Source organism: Nasonia vitripennis, chromosome 5 (genome assembly GCF_009193385.2).
Source record: "Nasonia vitripennis strain AsymCx chromosome 5, Nvit_psr_1.1, whole genome shotgun sequence".
Classification (NCBI taxonomy): domain Eukaryota; kingdom Metazoa; phylum Arthropoda; class Insecta; order Hymenoptera; family Pteromalidae; genus Nasonia; species Nasonia vitripennis.
The window spans coordinates 12,615,913-12,641,599 of NC_045761.1; the positions used below are offsets into that span (position 1 = coordinate 12,615,913).

The 25,687-nt window shown below is 46.7% G+C and overlaps 1 protein-coding gene across 3 annotated transcripts; it reads right to left on the reverse strand.

The window, feature by feature from the left end:
* Nucleotides 1-1,074: 1,074 nt before the first annotated feature.
* Nucleotides 1,075-24,288, reverse strand: LOC100120533. Of its 3 annotated transcripts, none has more exons than XM_016987770.2 (6): nucleotides 24,219-24,288; nucleotides 7,265-7,381; nucleotides 6,302-6,641; nucleotides 5,889-6,184; nucleotides 4,411-4,608; nucleotides 1,075-3,959 (listed from the first exon to the last, which is right to left on the reverse strand). In XM_016987770.2, exons 2-6 carry the CDS (start codon nucleotides 7,265-7,267, stop codon nucleotides 3,915-3,917), a joined length of 882 nt encoding a protein of 293 aa, XP_016843259.1. In that variant the 5' UTR covers nucleotides 7,268-7,381; nucleotides 24,219-24,288; the 3' UTR covers nucleotides 1,075-3,914. The 3 variants fall into 3 exon arrangements, with proteins under 3 accessions (XP_016843259.1, XP_001604169.2, XP_016843260.1); XM_001604119.5 differs by having other exon boundaries at nucleotides 4,411-4,614; XM_016987771.2 differs by having other exon boundaries at nucleotides 3,939-4,053; nucleotides 4,411-4,614.
* Between the last annotated feature and the right edge of the window lie 1,399 nt (nucleotides 24,289-25,687).

Consider the following 25,687-nt stretch of genomic DNA (forward strand, 5'->3'; position numbering starts at 1 on the left):
TTGAATATTTCTATAAGGTTTTCCACGCAAAAAAATAACTTTTGTTTAATCACCCTTTTTATTGTCCGGTCTTTGATAATTAACAGCAACCTTAGAGCTCGCGTGTTCACCTATTAAAGTGTTTTACTTATTCATATAAGTAAATATTATATTTGATCGAACACGTTTACGCTGAATGTACACTTGTATAGGTCACTTACAAAAGTTACACCTCATTTTCCATTCAGACAATACTGCGTACGTATTATTTGTTATTGTTACTTTTTAATCTACTTCATTAAAATAGAACAATTATAACACGGTTTGCGCTATTAAAAGATATGTTTTTGAGCTTCAAATAACACATGAAATAAACAATAAAATTACAATAGGACACTCACATTCAGGGGTGTATATTAAAGATGAAGATAAATCAGGAATAATTTAGCACAAAATACTTTTCTTTTCGGCAATTTTTATTTTTTGTAAATCTATATGTATACGTTCATATATATCGGTCTGAACAAAAAGTAGGACATATCACACAACTTATAAGAGTACTTTTTTCTTCTTCTTTTTCCTTCATATTGGAAACACGAACTTTGAAAAAAACAAAATGAAAATAGAAGTACATATATATCAACCAAGGACGAAGTCGACTTAAATTAAAATAATGCCCTTATATCGCGCTGTATTTTTTTTATTTAGGTATTTAGGAAGAAAAATTCTGAAAGGATTGATCGCACGCATTTAAGAGATTGCGTTTTTTATATTATATATATATATATATATATATATATATATATATATATATATATATATATATATATATATATATTAGTATGTATATATATTTATCAAGTCTTTATAAGCGTCGACGTGATTGGCGCAAACGCGAAATCCTTATACTCTGCTTTACATTTAAATATATCATATATATATATATATCTTATCGCCTTATAACGTACCAAGTTATTTCGAGCTTTCGAAGTCACATAAGTATTTTTCTTCCTGATGCATAACGTGTTTACAGATACGTGTTGTTTTTTTTGTTACTTTTATCGTTTCTCCACACGTTTTGAGAAACTTTTTTTCTTTTCTTCATTCGCTCGCTTTTTCGCAAAAATTAACACAGCACCCAATTCACATGCAGGGCTTCCTCGTCAATTCTTATGCGCGTAATATATATCTTTTTTATATATATAATATAGTTATATTTATATATGTGTGTATATATATCAGGCTTAACTGCAGCCTTAACGCGTTTGTCAAGCGATTATTGTCTGACACATTTAAATTCTTGGTTACCGAAGAAAGACGTCAGACGGTTCAATCATAAATCACCAGCAACTTCTTTCATTTTGTTTTCTTCCTCCAATATATCACTTTCCTTCGAGGTATTTACAAATTTATAACGCTGGGCGCATAGGCATGTGTAATTTATTATTCATGAATTCACAATTGATAAGCTGCACAAGCTTTTTCGAACATTACTCATCCGCGGGCTGTAGTTTGTTTTGTCAGAGAAACATAAAAAAAGTTTGAAAATTCAAAAACTTCTCGTAGCGCAGAGAGTGTAGTTAGTTTTTAATTCTCATGCAAATTAGCGCAAAGTTTGTATAATGTATTTGGCGTTTGCAGAACGAAGGAACGAACGCGAAAAGAGTAACGTCTGATGATTTATCACTGTCCCATCGCGCGATTTTTCCGCCTGTGTACGTGTGTATTATACGCTTTCCCGCACAAGTGAGCGTGTCCGTGTGATATTACGTGTATGTGTGTATATAATAATAATAATAGCCTACGAAAGTCTGGGAAAGAGCGAAGAGATTCTCATCCGGTTTTCGCTCGCTCTCAGGCTTGCCTCGAGATGTATCTCTCGCTTTTTTTGTAATTTTTTTTTTTTGTTATACTCATATTTTTGGTTCTAGATTTTCTCAAGAATATTCTTATATCGAAACCATCGTTCTATTGGGTATCGAAAAATATCTACCGTAAATATAACTGGATTCATATGTGTATATATATATATTTTTTATAAGTACATTAGTCATATTAGTTACATTACGATTGTTCTCACAGCATTTACAAGTTGATTTTTCATTTTTTTTTTATTTTTTGTTCACTTTTGGAAGAAGAACGAAAAGCACAGCGCGCTCGATTATTAATTATTGTTTGATGTAAATTCCCAATTCACTATTATAGAAATTATTTATTTGTCATACAAGTAAAAAATTCGCATCTTAGCTATAGTAAATTTTGGCGCTAGGAACTTGTCGTTCGTCTTCTTGGACTTTTCTTCATCTTCATATATCATTTATGTTCTTCGCTCTTCATCTCCATGCCTCATCATCATCATTTTCCGGCTTGAATTTGCGTTCTCGGTGAAAAAATTCAATCGAAAAACCGTAATACGTTTTCATTATTGTCGAAAATTTCAATTCATGACTTTATTTCTCGTTAAAAGGAATTGTTGGTTATATATCGCGCGCTCAAGCTTCTCGTATACAATAAGATACACATGCTTACATAATAGTTGTATATAATATGCATCGATATATATCACTCGACAAAAGATCATTATTTCGAAATATGCATTATTATAATATGTAACGTAACAGAGAGAGAGAGAGAGAGAACTGAGTTCTGACGCGCGCGTACAATTTTCATTTCTTTTGTCCGAGAACCATCAGCAAGTTTGCACGTGCTTATTTTACATGCAATAATAAAGAATAATATAGACAATTATTCGATCAAAATTTAAATGCACACATGATGTTTTTCTTATCATTTAAGAGTTTATTGTCAACGTTATATTTATATATATATGTGTGTGTGTGTATATATATATGTATAATTCGACGAGAAATATCGTCCGCCGCCACATTCAAGAAGTCAAATATTTCTCCTCAAGTCTCGCATCGGTAGGTTTCGACGTATAGGTACACCTCGAAATCATATAACCTTTATTCAGAGTTACTTGTACATATTATTAATTTCCAGTCAGTGAATCACTCGATTATTGTCATGGGTTATATCGCGAATTGCGATGGGTAATGTATAATATTATATAAAGGTACGTACGCGTACGTCGAGACCTACAGCAGACTCGCGCGTGTCGCTCATTGAATTTTCAAAAAACGTCAAAAGACCGAAAAACGAAATGACTTATGCGCCGTTGATATACGCATTATTGTCTAGTTCAATAACACCTGATATGCGACGCTATACTTAATTATAGAAATCAACGAAAAATACGAGCGAGAGCAGCGAGAGACTGTACACAACGATAAGTGTCCCGTGTTCTATTCTCGACAGTCGCGCCGTATAATCGTTCAATTTTCATTCGCACCGAGAAAAAGGTATTGTCATACAGTTGGATTATTATACATAGGCAACAAAATGAAAACTTATTGTCTCCAGCAGGACCTCGTCGCGATCGTGAAGAAACCGAACTTGGCGCAGGAATATCAAGCGATAAAAGCGATCTACTCTCACAATGCCTTTTCCTCCATAGTCTCAGTACACGTAGGATATGATAATAATGATCTCCCCGCGGATGATCTATCTCGAAGCTTCGATGCGGCTGCTCGAGTGCTCGCGCGGAGAAAATATACCATATCAGCAGCTCCTCCTATGCAGCATCAAAACTTTTCTCCGCGCGATCTTCCCACAGGGGAAATCTATAGAGGCGCAAGCGGGGGTAGACAGATAGATATGCCGTTGTAGTGTTTCAGTCGCTATACAGAAGAAGGAGTGTATATAGAGTAGTAGAGAGCTAGAGAGAGAGAAAAGTAGGTTGTGCAGGCTAAGACGTGGCGTATATATATAGGTATATAATGCGGGCGCTCCAGCTCGAACAAAGTATTCTGCATGTATACATAGCTGTGTGTCTTCTCAGCTCTTCGGCGGCTCCTCTCGGCAGCCGGGGTTCTCTAGCGGCGCAGCATGTACTCCCGAGCGTAGTGATGATCCGATTTCTGCGACAGCCAGAGAGCGAGACGAACGGAGAAATTAATCGGCCGGGTCAGCCTCGGGATATTACGGGATAATGGCTCCGGGTAATTTAGATCGCTAGTGGGATATATATATATATATATATATATATATATATATATATATATATATATATATATATATATATATATATATATATACGCGATGGCTTTATAGGTATACACAGGCGGCTACAAGGGGCGGCTTGATAATCTGCTGATTGAATGGACGTCGTTAGGGCACTTTTTGCGCGCCCTTTTCTCTTTTTTCCCGGCTGAGTCTAACTGTTGCGTTGACGCTTGGCGGATAATTATTGATGTTATTTTGCGTTAAATTTCGATTATTGCTACAATTTAATCTTTCCCGATGAAGAATAAGCGCGCGACTGATGCGTCAACGCAACGACGACAAAGGAGCGGAGACTGCGAAACTTACCGAGAACGCCTGGCCGATATCGGGCACGTATTGGGCCTGCGCGAAGTCGTAGTTCTTCGGGTCCGACTGGTAGCTGCCCTGCAGCGAGCTGAGGAAGTTGGCGTTGCGCGACTCGTGCGCGTTGCTTTGCCTCATGCGCTCACCCGACGTCATCTCCTTCAGTACCGCAGCTCGCGCTGCCATCTCCTCCGCTCGGCGCTGTTCCTACGGCAAGATTTCGCTCAGACTTTGCCGAATTTCCCTGCAAGCCTTTACCCCCATCCGCTATCGTACACGCATGCATTTTCCCTTCGAAATCCCCGGTTCTACCCCCGGCTGGCCTAAGCTCGATTGACGTCATAGTCGGCGCCGCGGCGATAAGTGCGCATACAGGCGCGCGCGCTTTTTTTTTTTTTTTTTTTTTTTTTTCATCACACGCGAGGGACGGAAAGGGCTTTAGTCGGATTTTTTTAGCGAGGCTTGTGCGTATAAAAAAATGTTATTTTCTGTCCTTTTTTTACTCGTTACAAGGGAGAAGGAAAAATAGCTGGCGACGGGATTTCGGCTTTAAAGTTTGCGCGGCTGGGCGTCGAAATTCGATTTCGGCTTTCCGATCTATAGATACGGTATACGCGAGACCAGAGCTTTTAAAGTTCGTTAAAAAAAATATCAAGACAAAAAACGGAAGCCTTTAATTCAGCCCGGCCCGGCTTTTCAAGGCTGTGTGCGAAAAGCGCTCTTGAAAAATTAGAAGCAGCAGCTGCAAATCGCCGGCTCTTTTTCATTTGTGCTCACATCGGCCGAAGCCACATTTTTCATTTCCGGGCTTCCAATAAAAGCGGCAGAAGTGACGGCTACTCGGCCGTCGAGAGGAGCCTCTTCCCCCTGCCATATAATAGCTCGTATGTCTACCTTGTATACTCGTCTGTAGAATAGCTACCTTACTGTAGCTATGCTATTGAATTGCAAATGCGGCATAATTCGAATGAAGAGCGAGCCGCGCGAAAAAGTCGCGATCTGCCTTTTTTTATGTTTGTTGAATAGCGCGCCGTATATTGGAAGCGAACAATGAAACGTTGGAAAAATGGAATTTTTAATGCGGCATAATTGCCCCGTACAATTTGGAGGCACTTCGACCGAGTGAAAGCTCCTTTCACGTCGGAGAATCGATTGTTGATTTTAAAGAAGCTCCTCGCGCTTTGAGCATGCGTAAGTGCATTGCAATCACTTAAGCACTCGGAAAAGCTCCGATGATAAAAGCAAACGAGAAACAAAGAGCTTACGTAGGCGGGGGACGTTTTAAAAGTCCGATGAAAAAAAAAATAAATAAATAAATAAAATAAAAAAATGCTTCGATACAGCGGAGAGCAATTAATCAGCACTCAATGATGAACACGGAAAAGGATTAATGGTGCTGCTGCAGCGCACTTGATCACGGGCTAAGAAAAACGACTAAACGAATAAAAGTAAATTAATAAAAGTCAAGGCCTGTATATCACCTGTAGCTCTCTGGCGCGCTCGGTGAGAATGATCTCCTTGAGGTGTTGGAAGCTTCCGGCCTGGGGTAGGTTGGGGTTGACGGGTCCGCCGCCAACTCGGAAGCTGGTCAGCCGGCGCCGCTGGGACGGCGGCTGTCTATTCACCGTCCCGTAGAGTCGGGCCACTTCCTCGAAGGCCCTCGCTCGGTCGGGCATACCGTTGCGCAGACGACTACCCGCCGGCGCCTTGTGGACCAGCTTGCCGTAGATAGGCGCACCACCGGCACCTCGACTGCGCGCCGGACCCGTGTACTCTTCTGCGGATTGCGCGTGTGCAAATAGATACAGTGAAAAGGGTCAATGCTTGGCCGGACGCGCGTTAAAAAGAAAACGCTTTCACCTATACGCGCATTCCGTTGAAGTAGATAACGTACCTCGATAACCGGTGCTGGGCGAGCGGCTGGGGTAGGCCTCCCATACGTTGTAGGAGAAGGGGTCGCGGTAAACGGGCAGCTCGTTGGTGCTCTCGGCGGCTCTGCTCTGGCGCTTGCTGTAGCGCCACATGGCGCGCAGCTCCTCGCAGGTTGGCTCGGCCATCGTCGAGGCCCGCTTGTCGCTGTATCCGAGCTCCTGTGCTTGCGCTGCCGCCTGGTGCTGCTGTTGCTGCGTTAGCCTCTGGCCGGGAAAGGGGCCGACGTACTGGGAGCCGACCAGCAGCAGGGTACTCGTGTGCGCCAACAGCAGGATCGCCCATGTCTCCGCTATGTGCATCCTCTGCGAGTAAGTTGCCAAGCATCAACAATGCGAGCAGGGAGACTGATTATACGCTCGTGCTCGACCCGCGTCGCGTGCGCTTTTTGGAACAGAGGACGCTAGAAAACACGCTCCGCACGTGTGAAAAAGTTCGCGACGAAAACTCGAGCTTCGGGGGAATTTCCGGTAATTATTTTTCCACGCGCGTCTCAGCAGAAGGATGACTCTATAATGCGTTCTGTTGCTCGGCGATAACGTGCATTACACGCAGCTCGTCGCGGGACCATACCAGCGTATACGGCTTCGGAAACTTGTCTACTTAGGAGCGGACGGTATTGGAGCTAAAGTGACCGCCGGCGCCGGATCCTCCAAACTTTGCTGATCGCTCAGACCGCGAAACTCGTCGGAGGAATATTAACATTGTTGACCGACTGCTCGTTTAAGCGGAGATCGGCTGTTGGAGCAGCGACGCTAATTGAAACCCCTGACATCGAGTGCAGGCTGCTCGTTGCTTACTAGCTGCTTTATTTCTTTAATTCGTCTGTACACGAGACTATAACGCGCGGGACGGACGTATTGACGCCAGGGGGGCGCAAACGACGCGTGAAATGGTTATCGCGCGAGGGAATTGGAGCTCCTCTTACCATCAATTGTCTCAGTCTTCTTCGGTCCGAATGATGATCGAACTGTCGTCCGACGCCGATATGTTGAACGGTATGTAACGAGTCGGTTGGTATAGGCTTGTTCTTTTATCTCTGAAACTGAAAGCGCATCTCCTTAGCATGTAGTGTGTAGCTGTGTTTATGCGATAAATTTATAGCATCATATAATGTGAGCGCGAGGCGCGTCAAAAGTTTGCGATCGTTACATCGTCCCAGCTTGTACACGCCGAGGTGTACACATTATCGACAATACAAGCCGGACGGAACATTGATGAAAAGTATGCGAGTGTAAAGTAGAGAGAGAGAGAGAGAGAGAGAGAGAAGCTATTCTCATGAAATATTTACGCATTCATTCATTCACCGAGGCACAAAACACGGCGCTTTCGCGTCCTCTATGAAAATCTAATTAGACGATAATTATAGTCATGAGTCGAGTCGCAATAATTCGTTACTTATTCGGCGGCGAAGATAAGCCAGCGAATCTTTCCACGCGAATGCCTCGTTAGCCCGACACCATTAGCGTCGGCGATATAGCTACGCAAAGCGATGTAATCACGACGATGATAAACCCTCCGCTGATGGCGTTAAGTAAAACTGATCTCTCATTGTGATTCGTGTAGTAGTGCGAGTCGACGTCTAACGCGCGCCAATTACTGTGCGGCGGCAAAAACTTGACTCGGACTTCCGCGACTGATTCACGAACGAGGTCCGGCGGAAGACGCAGCTCTATATAACTACACGCGCCCGCGACACGACGAGGTTTATAATTAAACCGCGGGGACGAGAGTTTGGAACTCGCCTTTGTCCGGAAATGAAGTTTGGACATTTTAATCAGCTCAAGACCCCATTGTTTATCATGACTCGGAATCGCTGCGATAAAACGCTTCTGCGTAAGCACGGAATACACGGAGAACTGCGTGGTAATTAGATTTCCCAGAGCTTTTAATTATTGAACCGACATTTAAAATTATAGAGCTAATCCGCTCTATCGTGAATTACTCATTGCAAAATGTGCGTGGAAAAAGAGTGCGCGGTAGACTAATAAAGGATAAAGAATATTGTACGCGCGCTGGCGGCTGTGTGCGGGGGACGTTTAAATGCAGCAGCGGCGCCGGTATAAAAGGTAGCCGCACACGCGCGCGCGCGCACGTTTTATCGGGCTATGCTAATTTGAAAAGCGGTCGAGCTAACGAAGCGCTTCATTTCCGTATACAGGCCCCCTGTATTATAATGATGTTTGCGCGGGGCTTTCGAGAGTTTTCAAGTCTGTTGTCATTTCCAAGCGAGTTTCTTCATTATGCACAATATCGCGTCTACACGAGCAATGCTGCTACGCCTTTTCCGATAAATTGCAGGTATCGCTGTTCCAATGCCATCCGCCTGTCCTATAGCCTCGGTCGAAGGATCAACCGAGTCTAACTCGATTAAGCCGTTACAACACGGAGCACGTCGTAACAAGTTCTGCTGTACAATACAACGCCCGTGTCTATCAAATAGATTGATAAACTGCGAGTATAATAGCCATTCGTCGCGCACTTATTTTCTTAGTTTATACAAATTCTAACAAGATCTCGCGTAAGTAGATACATCCTCGAATTTGCCTTTCCCTCTCTCTCGGTGTGTCGGCAAACACTCCATCCGCCGTCTCTTCAGTCTGCCAGGCATATATATATATAGGATGCAGGCGCAAATATTTGCGTCTCCGGCGCGTGCACTAACGAGGCCTGAGAAACTCGAGTTCAACTGCGAGTCGATAACGCGACGGTATTATATTATAGGCTCTGTACAACAGCACAGTGCGTTAGTTGCACACAGTAGCTGCACCCGTACACGTATACAGGGCGTAACAGTCAAAGCGGATCCTCTGAGCTACACACAGGGGAGCTCGCCGCTGAATTATCTGCCGAGATATTGCGCGCCTGGAGTTCAGTGGTAGACCCTGCGTCGGGTCAGCCGACGTCGATTCCAGCGCGCAAACGTTGCTTTGTACTTCGGAACACACGCGCGCGCCGCTTTTACGACACTTATACTCCCCGTACGAGCGCGACAAAGCTTCGGCGGACCGCAAGTCCGAAAGAATTTTACGGCAGTTGATAAAGCCCTCGCTCCATTTAGCCCACTGATGTGTACAGTGTACATCAGAGGGAGAGTGAGCGCTGATATATACTTTTTAATAAAATACGCCGTCTTTACGAGCGGACGGAGGCAATTTCGTCGTCTCTGCTTCGTGGTCTCCATATACGGACGTACGCCGCAAATTCGAAGGCGGTGTAGAGCTATATATATATATATATATATATATATATATATATATATACACACACACAAGCCAGAATCGATTCGACCAAATTCGTATTTCTCCCGATCAGTGGGTAATAACGCATACGTAATGATTATACACAGCACACAGCTATGCATCATCGCAGCCGGAGAAACAGCGTTGTTCGCGCTGTGTTGGCGACTTTGCGCTAATACAAGCAGCTGCGGAGTCGCGGGGGTGTTGTTGCTGCAGGCGAAATTTCAACGACGACGTAGACGCGTTAAACGGGATTAGGAGCTCCACTCGCTGCTTTAACCCACTTCGAATCCCTTGGAAGGCGCGCTCACGCGCGATTGACGCATTTGCACACGGAGCTTTCAGCCGTGCGACGGGTTTATACTTTTAATTGGGCGCAAAGTTGGAAATTAAGGGAAGGCCTCGCTATAAATATGAAATCCAATCGGCCTTGTGCGAAAGATATCTCCCCCGGCTTTATTGCAGCGCTATAACTGGCAAGTTGTGGAACTTTCGGTTTGGCGATATTAAAGCGATTCCGCGCCGGCGGATAACGAAAGTAATTAAGCTCCGGCGATAATTTTCGTACCGAGACGAGGAGGAGGCTGAAATGAGCTCGTATGGGACTGTAGAAGCGATTTGTAGCGCAAACTCGACTGCAGCGTCCTCCGCACGCGTCTATGCGCTAAATTGAGCCCATTGAAAGGCGGACGCCGCCGACAACCGATAACTTACACGCGCGGCAAAACAATGGGACTCTGATTTCGATATGCGCACGCGTATATCCCGCACACCTGTGCGCTGCAAATTGGCGGTAAATAAGTGACGGTTTTTTAGCCTCCTCGCTTTATCGCTGTATCATCAAGTCTCGCTTTCCATAATCTCCTCTATATATACCTCCCGGCGGTTTTCCAGACCGAATTTCCCGGACACACAGCAGCGGATATCCATCAGGCGCACGCGTCAGAAGTTAATCCGCTGATCGGCGCCTTCGGCAAAAGCGCCGTATATATGCATACCACAACGGCCTGATTACGGCCGATTGCGCGTAATCCACCGCGAAAATTCGTTCCGATGATGACGTATATGGCATCAGCGCGTGGCCCAGTTCTATAGGGCAAGCTTCGCCCGAAAAAGAAGGACGGACGAGTTATATTGTCACCGGGATTATCGATAACGACGTATAGCCGTAGCTCGGCTGGAAAAAGCTGCTGCGGCCGCAGGAATTGGATCCTCCTTTTTCGCGGGGGTTGCGCTTTTCTCTTGCGGGGGGAGGTTATCCTTCGCCTCGCGCTGACTAATTTTCCTTTGATTGCAGCGCGCGAGAGAGCGTAGCGACGAAATGATCGGTTCGCGAATGAGAATCGGAAAAACGATTTGCTCCTGCGCGGCTATGACGAGTCGTTTCCACGGTTTACTGTTGTTGAAAGATAAAGCTGCGCAGTGTCGCTACGAGCGTTAAAATCGTGTCGTTCGATTATATCGCGCGGCGAATTAAAAGCGTTATATGTATACGACTAATAACCAATGTGTAACGATGCAAAGCTGATCTCTTTTGCTTAATGTAATCCCTCTGTTGGCTGCTCATTCACACTCGGTTTCCGCTGAAAAGCAGCGGAAACAAAAGAGAAAAGAGCTAGCGGAGAGAAATAAAAGTAGAGTCTACATTCCCACTGCGGCTTTGTGTTTTTACAATGCAGGTATAGAGTCTTTATAGGGAAAGATCGATTGGTATCTGGCGGATCCGACACCGATACGTCACACACGGTCCGTTTGTTTGACGCTGTTGTGCCGGGGACATCGCGCGCGGCAATGAAAAACAGAAACGGGATTCTTGTTACTCTACTGCACGACGAGTATGAAGAAAGAGCGAGAGAAAGTAGGGTGTGCGTCGGGTTGGGGTTTTGCTTTATTGATCGAAAGCCTGCTATACTGTACTGCTGTTCGGCTTTTCTTTGAAGACGCCGACGGAATCCCGAGTATTTTGACCGGATTAAACGCTCGTGTGTGTGCGCGTGTGTATCCGATACGTGCAACTCGTTTAGCACACACACACACGCGCGCACGTAATAAGCTCTCGAAGAAGACGATAACGTCGAGACTTCAAACAGCTCCTTCGTCAAACGCAAAAGCGTAATTCCCCTGCGAAAGCTCGTCGGCAGCCACTCTCAGTCGAGCAAACAACGAGTCACTCGAGATCGTTCTCTCTCCGCGTGCAAATGCGTATAAAAAAGCGATACCGCCTATATATATACGTATACCAGCAGGCATGACAAGTTGGCCGCGTCGAAGGAAACCGGTCGATGCGGCATTTTCCGCGAGAGAAAAGTGCGGTTAACCGGCAAAAGGCTAGCAATTAACTCCCCAGGCTTTCCTCGCCCCTTTGTGTGCGGCTCGTTTTGTTTGCACTATCTCTATGCAGCTCTTGGGCCGCTCTGATTAAGCGCCGCTTGCTGCTACTGCTGAGACGATGGGAACCGCGGGATTAATGAAGCGGCGCATCAAGCTAGCCGCGGGAGCTTTTTGCAGCTTTGTTTTCAAATTCGCGCCGCGCGGATGTTATAGATAAGGAAGACTAAGCCGTTTGGCATTTGCGTTCAATTCGATTGAGAGGATTATGGCGCGGATATATTTTTCATTTCTTACTACGAAACTATTTATAACTCGGGCACGACGTCATTAAAATGAGCAGTTCCGCAAACGCTCGGTATACACAGCCAGCTCTTGCGAGTCTTCCTCTGCAACTCCCACAACGAGGAATAATGTTTAAGTATTCTCGTGCAGCAGCTGATGCTGGAGGAAAGACCGAGATATTCCACTCGTTTTACATCTTTCGCCGCAGCAATGCGAAGCGCCCGCGAGAGAGATGGAAATTTTCCTCGTCTCGTTGAAAAGCTTCGCGTATACACAAGCTCGGGAATAGGAAGAAGCGGGAAATGACGTAGTTCGTTAGTGCGCCAGGGCGGAAGAAGTGTGTGCGTGTGTGTGTGCAGTATGCATATACGCAAGCTTTGATGGTTTGGCCTGAGTATGCCATAACTCGATTCTCCACTCGGTCGGAGAGCAGATCGAAGAGCTGCGGCATATAGCGTCAAGGACGCGGCGCTCAGGATGCTCCGCGCTGCACTTTTACCGCGAGTGTAATTGTTTTATCATAGAGCGCAGTTTTAATCGACGGAGCTTTTACTCGTGTCTTGGCGACGAAGGTTATTGTGGTCGAGTGTGCTCTTAAAGCTCGCGAGGTGCAGGTTTAAAATTAATATTATTTTGATAAACTGCAGTAAACCGTAAACATTGACGCGCAAGCTCTTTTTTACAATCGAATATTTTTGACGAGCGCTGAAAAGAGCGATCGAAATACCGGCTTTATCGGCATAACGAGCGCAGCGCAGCACAAAAAACAGCCATTAATTTGCTTGCGCGTATAATCCTGTATGCGCCGACGATTCCTTTGTGACTCGTCCGGGCACGTATTTTCGTTTAAAATCACGCGCAAGCTTCGATTCTGTACGAAACCGACGAGGAAAAAAACAAGTTTTTTCAAAAAATGAGAAAAGAAGAGCTGCGTTGAAAAGCCATACCGCGCGTATATGGAAAACAGCTGGTGGACCGAGAGTTTTATCGCTATTAGCAAAGATAATGGACAAACGGCGAAACGGGTCTATCAATAATTCCCTCGTGTGCTCGCGAAACGTTTCTCGATAATGCGCGTCCTCCCCGCAGTCCGAACGGTATAATTGTCGGATAAAAGTTAGATTCGATCTTGATTGGGGTGTTATTCTCGCTCTACAGTAGACGCTCTTATTCTGGCCCGAATATCACGTATATATATTAACTGGAATAATAAATCATCGTGGCTTTAAAGGCGGGGAAGCTTATGGGCGTGTCGAAGACTCGATCAGAATATATTGATTATACCATATGAATTATTTAACGACGACGCTGGCCCGCGCGAGAGAGTAGGTCATAATTTACATAGACGATTTTTTAAGCATAAAAATTCCAATTCCGCCGAGTCGATGACGAAGCATTTCTCTCTCTCTCTCGCGCGCGCGCGCTTCGAATTCGCGTGAAACATTATTCCACGATATGAATACACCGTATTCCAGTAGTACATGCACTCGATTTTATGCTCCGTAAACGTGTAATCACACTCGCGCGCGCGTAGTGCATGATAAACAGAGTTTCGCTGGAAATGCACAGGCGGCTCTCGCAACTAAATCATTCACCTACGCAAGCTTCCACACAATCGGATATTCCAATTCGAAAAACGCACCTGCGCGAAAAAAGCTCTCCCCCTTCCGAGAAACAACATAGAAGCGCGAGCGAACAGGAGAGAAAAAATACTGGCCCGTCTCGTATAGCTCCTATGTGTATTATACATATATAGGTATGTAGCGCAAGGGTGTCGCGCGTCAATGAAAAAAACAGGAGAGACATCATAGAGAGAGAGAGAGAGAGAGAGAGAGACAGCTGTGCGTCGCACGCACGTAACGCGCGTATACGTGCGCCTACGGCACAATGAATTTCGAGCGCTCCGGGCGCGTTTTACGTGCGTGTGACAACGGATGTGCTCGGTTCGGAGCGGAACGAGACGATAATGCGATTGTAAGTGTGTGTGCGCGTGTGTGTGTGTCCCGGTTATAATGCGGCTGCCACGTTCTGTTTCATTTCGCTGTATTTCTTCTTCGGAAGGGTGCGAATTCGCGCGCGCGCAGCCAGATACACGCCTATTCGTTTTTATTTTATTTCTCGCTGTATGTAACGCGCTGACAGCTTTGACGCGGCGATGGGAATTCACACGTGGGTTGAGAGAAAGAGGAGTTAGTCGGGGCTGTTGCGTTTTTGAGTGACTCTCTGTCGTACGCTCGATCGTTTTACTCGATTTGAGTACGATTCTGTCGCGGATTCTAGGCTACGGATCTGAAACATGCGCATAATCTAAGCCTTCTCTCAACGTCAATTAACCGTCTCGAATACCACCTGTACGAATAAACAATAAAGCGACCCCTCAGCATCCTTCCTCATCGAACCTCCATCAGAGCAGCACAACCATACCGTCATCAATGTCACTTTCAATCCATCCCCCTCTTGTATACACCCACCCTACTCGTCTTAAAAATAAAAAGGAGCTTGTACATCTCTCGGCTCGTCGTCGCGATAATTACAGGAACGAACGGCGCGCTATTCGAGGGCGAACGGAGCAGCCGTGCGGAGAGGGCCGCACTTATGATTACATCTGCGCGTAGAGGCGCTGAATGACGAGGTTCTGGGATTCGGAGTTGCGCGATTTGGCTCGAATGAAGTGGTTGCGATAATTTCGCAATGGACGAGCGGAGCTTATTCGGTCTATCGATGCGCGCTTTACATCGGAAGCGACAATTACACTCGCAACTTTTAACGAAAGCGAGTGAGAATTGCGGTGGTCATGAAAAACTCGACTTTCAATCTTCCGGAATCTCTGACGTCACGCATCGTCGAGAAAAGCTCGCACGTAGCTACACTCGCAACGAGTTCTTTATAGATCCTAATAATTGTGAATTGAGAGCAGCTGGACGAACTTTCCTGCGCGTGAAAAAGTCGGAAAAAGTTAAATAAAAAGCTCCGTGCAGAAATGCAAATGATAACAGTAACTATTTTAAGTGTCGAAAGGAGCTTTTTTACCTCCTACCGTCGAGCGTCGTAGACGTCATCGCTGGGGAAATAAAAGACGCTCGGTCGAATAGGATTTTCGGATGATTGATTTCGTTAGCTCGAATTGCCGATGTTATTATAGTTTCATTACTGCTGCCTTATTGTTTCCGTTATAACCACGATCGAAAGTATCTCTCTCTCTCTCTCTCTCTCTCTCTCTCTCTCTCTCTCGATATGAGGCAAGGGCCAATTTATCGAAATTGTCGCCTGCAATTCCATCAGGGACTTTCGGTAATTCATTGTCTTCTCTCTTTCTCTCGATGAACTATACCCGGAAGTTGCTTGAAAAATCGAGCGTCTATATTTGTAATATTGGCTGTAACGCAGTGGATACTGCTACATCATGCATCGATTCGACGCAATATATTGACAAACTAGAATACAGCGTTACAGTCAAAGTTAAAATTGCTATTTGCTCGAAACTCATTCGATTTCATAAAGCCCGACGAAGTATCGAATAATAGCATCGCAGAGCGTCCGACGTTGCCGAAACCCGTACCACTCCAAGCACATTATCTATACAAAACAGACAGGCTGTTTCGCGCGCGTCATGGAAGCATTAAATTTTGCGACCCGCTTTCCTGCAACACACACACACAGCAGCTCGACTAATTGAATGTCGAAGCCTCGGCTCTTAGGAACAATGCTTCTCGCGGTGCGCGTCTTTTGCCTCTCGCTCGCAACGAGAGACGCGTGCGCTTCTCAGATAAATCAACCGGCGCGCGGTGCAGGCGGTGATAATCGATCGAGCTCTCCCTCGCCGCGAGGCTGTCTCGGCCCGATAAGTTTGTCCGCGATATAAGAGGTCTGTGTGTGTGCGTATGTGTGTACATGAGCGACCTTGGAACTCGCCAAGTTCGCCTAGTCGTCGTTGTTTCGCTTGATTATGCGAAAGCACAGATGACGCCTGGCGACGATTGCGGAGACTGTCAACAGGTGTGCGCGTGTGTGCTTGCACGCGGGGCGTTGCTGGCTTTTGATGCTGAAATTCGATATTCTTACAAAAGTTTTAATTATGCTTTACTTATGGGAGAAAACGAGTTTCGCGATCGAGATTCGGGAGTGCAAACTTCGGGGCGTGCAGAAGTTTTACAATCAACAAAAATTAATCAAACCTTCTATAATATCGCGTCTCTCAATATTCTGAAAATTTTAATTGAGTTCTGCGCGAATCACGGTGGACGGTATTATATCAAGATAGCCGCCCATCGAAAGCTCGACTTTGCGAAGTATTAATTTACCTACACCGAAATCCGTCTTTAATTTCTTCCCTCAGCGGTGAGACGTCCCGAGAGCGTAATCGAAAAGGCATCGGCGGCAGGGAGCAGCCGCCTCGAAGTTTCCGTACTCTCGGCTAAACTTCTGACCCGTCGCAACGTTTACTCAGCCCGCGCTTTGTAAGTACACACACAGCCCTCGAGAAAAGCACAGCTGGGCCGCGGACTTTCGCTCGACCGCGTTGGCTTTCGAACTGCTGTTACGCTTATGGAAACCCCCTATTCCTTATTGAAAATTGTATGCGTATAGGTTCTCGAGAAATTTTAATACGTTCCCGTCGCTGTACATACATGTAATTAATACACGCCGAAGCGAGCCGTTGGAATATAATCCGTTCGATTTCGCTCAATGGAAATTGAGCATTAAGCGACGGTGAAAGTATGTCACTCCCGCGCCCATCTTTCGCCGGCTCTGACGTCTGCTTACGCAACTGCAGCTGCTCCACATCAGGCGCAGAGAAAGAGAGTTTAGTGTCACAGGTTGATTTCCCCCCTCTGTCTATCCTCCTACATACATCTTCATGCGGATTTCAGAGGCAAATCGAGTGGGTTATTTGTTTCGTTGTTCTGCAAAGAGACACTAGCGCTGCAGCACAGCGAGATCGCGTTTCTCTCGTCGCGCACACGTGTCGCTCTTTTTCGCGCGTGCAAGCGACTCTCAAAGCTCGTCCTTTTTAACGCGGGACGCAAATACAAAAACGCTCCGGATAATCGATTTCGCTCGAAGCACATAATGTACGATCGCGTTAAAAAGCTCCAAAGCTCACCTCGGATCACGTGCTGGGAACGAGAGGAGCGCATACGCATATAGGTACAGCGCACGATGCATAACAAGCACGCGTGCCTATGTGTGCATGTATACGCGGTGAAAGCTTCCAAAGCGCCTAATATGGTTTCGAATGCGTGTCTTCACGGGCGAGGGTCAGCGGTTGGGATTATTTACCGAGCGTCAATTATCGCGGGGGGACCTATGACGCAAGTCTCGATGTGGGATGGCCGTGATGGAAAGCTGCTTCTTTGTAGCGTGTATAGTTCAGGGGGTGGTTTGTTTTTCGAATATACGGTATAACGATTGCGATTTCGATGGCAAGTTTATTTTTAACGAGCTATATATCGCGATATGGTATATAACGAGATCGATTTCTTCGAAACGCCTCGTTAAAGCGCGCGATAAAAAGGTGATTAATAAGTCTCACGAGTGCGCGGCGAGCGAAGACAAGCCACTCGAGTGCCGCGAGCGTTGAGCGTGTAATTAAAGCTCAATAAAAATAAGCCACATCGCGCGCGCGGGGCAACAATGCGCGAATGACGCAAACGCATCTGTTTTCCTCGCGCCTTCTAATCGCAAGCTCGAGTTAAAAATAGTCGGCAGCGGATTTTTCTCTCTCGAATGGTCCAGGGGAGGCTGAACACGGCGACGATCGAAAGCTCTGATCCGTAAGACACTGTAATACGAGCAGCGGCGACTGTTATCGTAATACACGCGCGAGGAAAAATACCGATGCCCATGGCGAGACGAGAGAGACACAGGGGTACAAATCGGAGACCCAATGATGAGGAGAGAAAGAGAGGGAGAGAGAGGAAATTCGGGTCACGATTTCAATCGTGATACGGGATGAATGGGGACAAGAGCAGGCTCGCGCAAGCTCTTTCGAGTCCTTTACCAACAAGTAATAATCCCGCCGCGAAACTTTGTTCGCTATTCCTTTGGCCGGCGCCCGCGGTTTTCGCTGCGCTAATTGTCGAGAGGCTTGATTAATTTATTTCAAAGACTCGGCGGCAGCGATCGTTGCCTGCGATGACTCTACTTATAATTAGATATGCGGCGGTGCGGTGAAAGTTTTGCTGCGTATAAGCGCCTAATGAACAGTTAATCCGCGTGGAAGCTTGTAATACCGAAGGAAAGAGCTTTCGGTTTTGTAACGCGCTCGATTATGCGCTTGTCGAATGTGTCGAATGTCCGAACACGCAATAATTTTAATTAATCCGATGTTCCGTTAATTTCGCGAACGTCAGCGTCGATTATTTCCAAAGTATGGAAAAAGAAGAGAACTTAATTCCGGTCGAAAAATTATCCCCGGGATAGGAAATCTGCCGTCCGTTTTTCACGTCCGCTGATCTCGCATGGGTATGAGCAAAGTTTCGCGTGGAAGTGAAAGCTGCGCAAAGCTCATTGCGGATTTCGATGAATCAGAACGGGGGAAGAATCTCGTTCCGCCGGCGGCGGCGGCATTGCGAGGGTAAATTCATTAGTCAAAGTCCGTCTGCAGCGCTGGCGGGGATCGATTGGAAGTTCGGGGAAAAGTTTCGAGTCGCTGATCGGCGCGATCGGACGGTTTCTTTCATCATCTTGGCGAAGCTTCCGCCGGGTGATTTAACTTTCACGGATTTTAAAGATCGCGCGATTGTTTGATTCCGACGGATAGCGAGGATATAGTTCTCGTCTTGTCAGAGAGAGGGAGAGAGAGAGAGAGAGAGAGAGAGAGAGAGGCGAGACTCGCGCGGGTGAAAAACGACGCCGTCGGCGGATGGAATCCGAAAATTAATTCAAACTTCTTAAAAGCACACACGGCGTACATTAATCACTTCGTCTCGGCGGTTTATATCGCTGCTGCTGCAGAAACGAGGCTCGCATGTTAAAATTGTCGGTCGTCCGGTTTCCTCGTGTCCGCCATAACGCTCTCTGTACGAGGCCCGAGGCTGATTCTTTTTTTTTCCCTCTATCTTTGTGGATCGACCCTCGTCATTGCGTCGTCGAGACAGAGAAGATCCTTTTTCGACGTCGAGTCTGTGATCTGAATTATCATCTGCGATGAGACTAAACTCTAGTCATTCATTGATCTCTCCTCAGTCATTTAGGTTGTTAATTACACTGAGGCAGTTATAGCACGATCGTCCCAAGCAGTGGGCCCCAAAAGTACAGCAGAATTTTGATGAGGGTTATCGGAAAGCTCCCATGCGCCACCTATCTTCGTTAGCCAGAGGCTCGACTTGAGAGTCGGAAAGTACAAGCGGTGCGGGAGAGAGCGTTTATCATCAGACGCGTAGGATTTCAACAAAGCGCACGTGTATAAGCATATTTACTGATTACTCATTGAAATGCAAGTTTCTCCTGCTTGCCCTTGTATATGCAATTCCCGCCTACTTTAATTTCGTTCGAATATACTCTATATTCGCACAAAGGATTAACGTACATTTTGTACCAGGAAAATTACATCGCACATTTTTATTTCGAGAAAACGATGTAACGATGTAGACGCGTATAAAAAAAATGTCTCTCGAGCACCCACTCGATGCTTCTCGGAATACGAACGCGACTCGCGGCACGTAGCCCACACAGGCGTAAACTATACGCGCATGTACCTACAGCGCTGCCCGGTATACATATAGCCCGCGCACACATATTTCCGGTCAAAACACACAGAGCGCTGGCAACAAGTGCGCGACACATTAAGTTTCGCGTCGGCAGCAGTTGTCCGACGCGTAAATAAGCTCGCGGTCCGGCGTGGATTTCGGGGATTTCGCGGCTGAGAGGACAGAGAGATAGAGAGTGAGAGAGAGAGAGAGAGAGAGAGAGCTTTTGCCGACGATATTTTACGCGGCTGCAGCGGTGGGCCACGCGGGGCATATTATCGAGCCGTGCCTCGTCCTACTTTCGTCTTGCAGTTATATGCGCAACGAGTGTAACTCTCCTGGGAGAGACTACTCTGTCGGCGATTTTTCCGCGAGGGTGAGCTTTTCTCCGGAGAGGTATACACTGATGTGTGCGTGTGTACGCGCGCGGTTGCGCTGCTTTTGTGATTTTCATGCGAACGCATTGTTTACGCAAATTAAGCTTTAAAAAATAAAAAATCGGGAAACCATCGCACGCGCGCGCCGTAATGATGTAGAAGCTTTCTGCGGTCTCTATAGAACTCTCTATATGGCCAGTAGGGTCGATCCCGGGAGAATCTCATCAGATTTACCTTCCGGCTTGTCCCTGTGGCCCAGCGGCCGTAGGTCGAACTGAAATACGACACAGATTACGCACGTCGTGGGTTTGATCGACTGCGGGAGCTTTCCAATTATCGAGGCGATTTGCTGCGGACGTCGCGGTTCGTTGTACGTATACACCGCACTCAAAAAGCTTCGCCCTGGCGCGTTCGATATTTTTATTTTTTTCAATTCGCTAACCTCTCTCCCACCGCCGTCAATCGACCGATTCGCACACGCAGACTTTTTTTAACGAGCGAAAATATTTTTTACATTTGATTCGATTCGCATCGAAACTGCAAATCGAGCAGATTTTCGTAGAACGTTAAAAGTTTGTACAGGAAGTGTCGGACCAGTTGCTCTCGCTAACTTTTTCAATAACGGAACGCCTTTGCCATAAAGCCAAAAAACGGCCAATTTTCGCGCAGGCTTCGCATATCAAGGGCCGAAGTCTCGCAATAAAGCGAGCAGCGTGCAACGCGCGTATAAACAACGTCGCACCTACACAACATCCCCATCCGGAGAATTTAATCAAGCGCTATTTGTCAGGAGAGACACGATTCTTCCTTCGACTCGGAATCCGGTATCTGCCCATCATCGTTCCGAGCCGCGATTGTTTATCTCTCTCTCTCTCTCTCTCTGCCGAAGCATTCAATTTCCCGTCCCGAAATCCTTCGCTCCCGGAGCAACACGTCGCGCGCGGGGGAAGGGAAAAGAAGTCGCCAGAACGACGCACGCACACGGGAAAAATCGTGAGGGAAAGAGCTCCGTCACGCAACAAGTGACCCGATAAAACGCCGGCGTTTTCGCTGCGTGTGTCTGTGTGTGTGTGTGTGGAGCTGTGTAAAAAAGCTCGTCGCCACGCTGATGTCGGATCGATTTTCGGCCGCTACGCAGTCTGTACTCATATCCGAGGGAGATTTCCCTCTTCCCCGGGAATGTCGTAGGAACGACGTGGGAAGAGCCGCGCCGCGCGCGGGAGAGATGAATCGCCGGGGACTTTCTTTTTTTTCGGCGAGATATTTAAGTGGGGGTACCGAGCTTTTCGGATGTTACTTGGCTTTTTTTTCGTTTAACTAAAGAGGAGAACAAAACGGTTCCTGAAAAAGGCGCTTACACCTCTAATCCCGCACGAAGTTTCCTCCGCTCGTTTATCGCCGCGTATATAGTACAGTCCTGTGTATTTACGCTCGGCAATGCGCGAAACGGATGTGTATGCCCGTCGCCCTGTAATAAACACGCGCACGCAGGGCCAAAAGGTCGCGCCTGCGCTTCTTTTCCGCTATATATATATATGTATGCAGCGTAGGCGGAGAAGAGTTTTATTTTCGATTTCGGATGTTTGCGACGGTATCGAACGTCGGAAGGGAGGCTGTTTACCGTTGACTTTTAGTCTTTGCAGGATATACGGCTTTTTCTATTATTGCCCCCCGCTCAACTATTTTCGGGGAATCCATTCGCTTTTATTATACGCCCTGTGTGATCGCTGCTGCATCAGAGTTTTTTCGCGCAAAACGTAATAATCAAATGGTGCAAACCGTTTACTCTATCTCGGCGAATTTCCGTCTTTATCGAGCAAAGGCAATCAAGCTGAAACGTATGTGCTTGCAGAATGGAGCGGCGTGAGCTTGCGCTCGCACTCGGTCCACACCGATGGCAATCGAAAGCGAGATGCTACTGGGCTCGTTAAATCGAAGCTAATATAATAATTCGGTATTTACCAAAAATCGAGGTGAAACGCGAATTTCACTAATAATCATCATTATATGATACTATATATTCCAAAAGTCCACCGCCAGAGACACTCAACTCGCCCGCGCAGTGCCATCCAAAAGCCAGCTGGAAAAGCTCCGTCCGCACAATGGAGCAGCTCTGCCTCTATCTCTCTCCGCAGTCGCGACCGCACACGGAGCTATATACAGTCGTCGTCGTCGTTATCAGCCTTATAATAAGTATACAGCAGCAGCAGCGGTAGTGGTCGGACGCGGCTGTGTATAGCTATGCAAGCTCGCCGAATCGCGTCGGGGCCGCGAGAACCGTGTGGGGGAGAGGCGACGAGCTTTCTACTGCTGCACTTGTGAATGAAACGACGCGGCGATTCAGACAGCGCGCGCCAGACCCTTCTACGCTATATACCGCGAAGCTCGCTAAATATTTCGGGCGCAACTGCGAGCGGATGCGGTCAAAAATTGCGTCTCTACCTCGTGTAATTCGCAAAAAATTACGTTGGCTGTTTTAGTTTTGATAAAACCCTGGCTTTGTCTCTCAAGAGAGCTTTCAACGTTTTGCAGAAAGGGATTACGAGCGAGTAGTTGTTCAAAATGTCCACCGCCGGGAAATAACGAGACTTTTCATCCTTTCTACCCTGTACCGTTGTTTCGAGGGACGAGAGCTTGCGACGCTTTCGAAATTACATTCACCCGAATCACAATGTCAACGGCGCTAATAAATTCTCCGCACAAGTCACAAACCAGATGCCACTCTACTATACTATGACGCGGGAAATTGCGCGGAAAATCCCGATAAAACAACAGAGGCGGCCACAGGTCCTTAAAGAAGGGCACTTGTTAAAAGCCACTCAGCGGCGGCAAGCGTAGCAAATTAGATGCTGATTTAATCCCGTATAAATTTCGAGCGAGTGCGGCGTTTCATGCTCGATATGCTCTGGTGCCATAAGAAAAGGCTCGTTCTCTTTATTCCGAGCAATAATGCCGAAAGAGAGAGAGAGAGAGAGAGAGAGAGAGAGAGAGAGAGAGAGAGAGAGAGAGAGAGAGAGAGGTATAAACGGCGCGATTTTCCGCTCCCGCGCTTGCACCGATGTCCTCTCTCTCTCTCTTCCTCTCTTTATCGAGGCCGATGTTTGTATCAATTATAGTATTATTCCCGCGCTGATTCGGCCTCGTGAATTTCAATGGGGCTTGTATATTCCTTTTCTCGTATTATAACGAAGCGGAGATAAAGTGCTTTTTCAATTTCACCGACTGGCTCGTCTCTCTGCATCTAATGAGATTCCGGTGTTTTCGACACAGAGTACATAGCGCATAGGAATCCCCTTTCACAATAAAGCTCGCTCCGGAGCAGACCCTCGAGTTGCGCGCGTGTATAGTTCGTCTTGGAAACGGGGAGAAAAAAAAAGTTTGCTCGCGGGCCGAGAAGAAGCGATAAATCACATTTTCGCGCTGGAAAAGTTGGCAAGAAATTTGTCGTTCGCCCCTGCGCGAAACTTGGCCGCGCGGCGGACTGCGGCTGCTAATTGAAATTCTACGGACCCGCACACACACACGCACACACACATACACACACTTCTCGCGTGAACAAGACACGCACGCACTGGGCGCCTCTATGGGTAATTCGAAATCAATGGAAGCGCACGTGACGCGCGCTTATGATAAAGTTCGACTACATCAACAGGCAGGCGCGCACGGCAGAGACGCTGAACTTGGCTCGCATCGTCGTCGTCGGGATCTCTTTCGAGCACTTGTCGCACCATGTGTTATGTACCTCACACGCGCGCACACTCGGCCCGCCAACGATATACAAAAACGTGCAACTCTTCTCGCACAGAGATAATCGGATTTTTTGTGTTAAAAATGAAATTTTATAAGTTTATGGATGGCTGTCGTAAACGAGAGTGTGACGCTGATGGGACGGATGGTGAGTATAGTCCTGTATGTGTGTAATGTGTGCGTGTATTGCGCTGGAGGGTTAGGCAACTAACCTGAGTCAGTCAGTCCGCAGAGTCCGGAAACCGTGGAGCAACTGAGGTGCCGCGGTGCTGCGTCGCCGCCATCGGCGTCGTTCTCTCTCTCTCTTTAGCTCGGGGGTGGGAGTCAGCGCCGCAGCTGCGCTGCCCGCGACGTCGCTCTCTCTCTCCCACCTCCGCGTCTTCGGCCGCCTACTCTCGTTCTCCCTCTCTCTTCCTCTCGCTTTTCCTTTCTGCGCTTATACATGTACGCTTATTTTTTTTTTCTCTCTCTCTCTCTTTTTTCGGGACGTAATCGGTCGTTGTGACTTGCTCGGTAGTTTTACGCTCTTTGTATGTACACATGTCGTCGAAAGAACGCCTTATTTGCAGGATCTTGTTTACTCACCGCACAGCTTCCAAGTTTCTAATTTATGCGAATTCGACCAACGTTATCTGAACTTTATCACCGCGAAGAAAACTCTTTCGCAAAAGTTCTCGGGATTCTTTCGTTCAGGGCTCGACGCGCCGGATTCTCCGTTATAGGCTAATCGATGAACGAGATGATCATCGGCGACGGCGCGCGCGATTAATCGTCATCGCCCAGCTGAGCTTTCTCGCACTTCTTTATCGGCCCAACGAAACTTTGCCCGGAAAAAGGTACTTTGGTTTTTCTCCCTCCTCTGTTTCTTCGGATTTGATGGAGCCAGAGTTAATACCTTTCAAATGTTTCATGCGAGAAAAGCTTTGTTCTTGCGGCGATTCTGGTCAAGTGCTTTTAGCGAACCGCCGGCGGAGTTTGTAATTGCTTCGCGGGAGTTTCGATTATACTTTTAGATATGTATATACCACATCGGGGTTGATCCACTCCACTTGGGCGAATTACGCGCGCAAGTTTAAAAGCGAAGTTCTACTCGATATTTTTTTGTTCAACAGCGCGTACCGAGCTGGAAGTATACAGTCCACATACACGCGTGCGTAATTAGTCGGTAGGAGACGACGCAAGAACTTTACTGCTCATTCATTCTGCATAATACATCGCGTAATTATTGATATAGACACGCGCGGAAAGTGTACGTTTAAACTTTTTTTTTTTTTTTTCACGTTATCCCATCGATTTATTTCCCGCTTGCGAAAGCTCGAGCGTACTGCACCGGTATACGCAGCTATATCACCTTCGAACGTTTCGATTATTCGAACTCGCGCGAAGTGAATACTGTGTAGGAACGACGGGGAAGAGACGGGTCATAATGCGCAAAGTTTGTCGTTATAAGTTGCGCTGTCGAGCGGAGCTTCACAGCCTGTGATAATTTTCGAAACTACTCGCGACGACATGCATTAGCAATTACAGCGGCACTTGATCGTCTTATGCGAATTCGACTCGGTGCCAAGTTTTTAGAAAGTGCCAACTTCTGCTACGAACGAAGAGTCAAACTTTGCACACTTTCTCTCTATACGACATATACGAAATTACCTTCCTCGCGTCGTCGATACACATCATTAAC

What these genes read in the sequence shown, in the direction of transcription:
- LOC100120533 (XM_001604119.5), bottom strand. An exon ending in AGCGCGCCAGAGAGCTACAG is followed by an intron (nt 4,615 to 5,888) that starts GTGATATACAGG and finishes ATCTTGCCGTAG; the next exon opens with GAACAGCGCCGAGCGGAGGA. An exon ending in ATATCGGCCAGGCGTTCTCG is followed by an intron (nt 3,960 to 4,410) that starts GTAAGTTTCGCA and finishes TGGCTGTCGCAG; the next exon opens with AAATCGGATCATCACTACGC.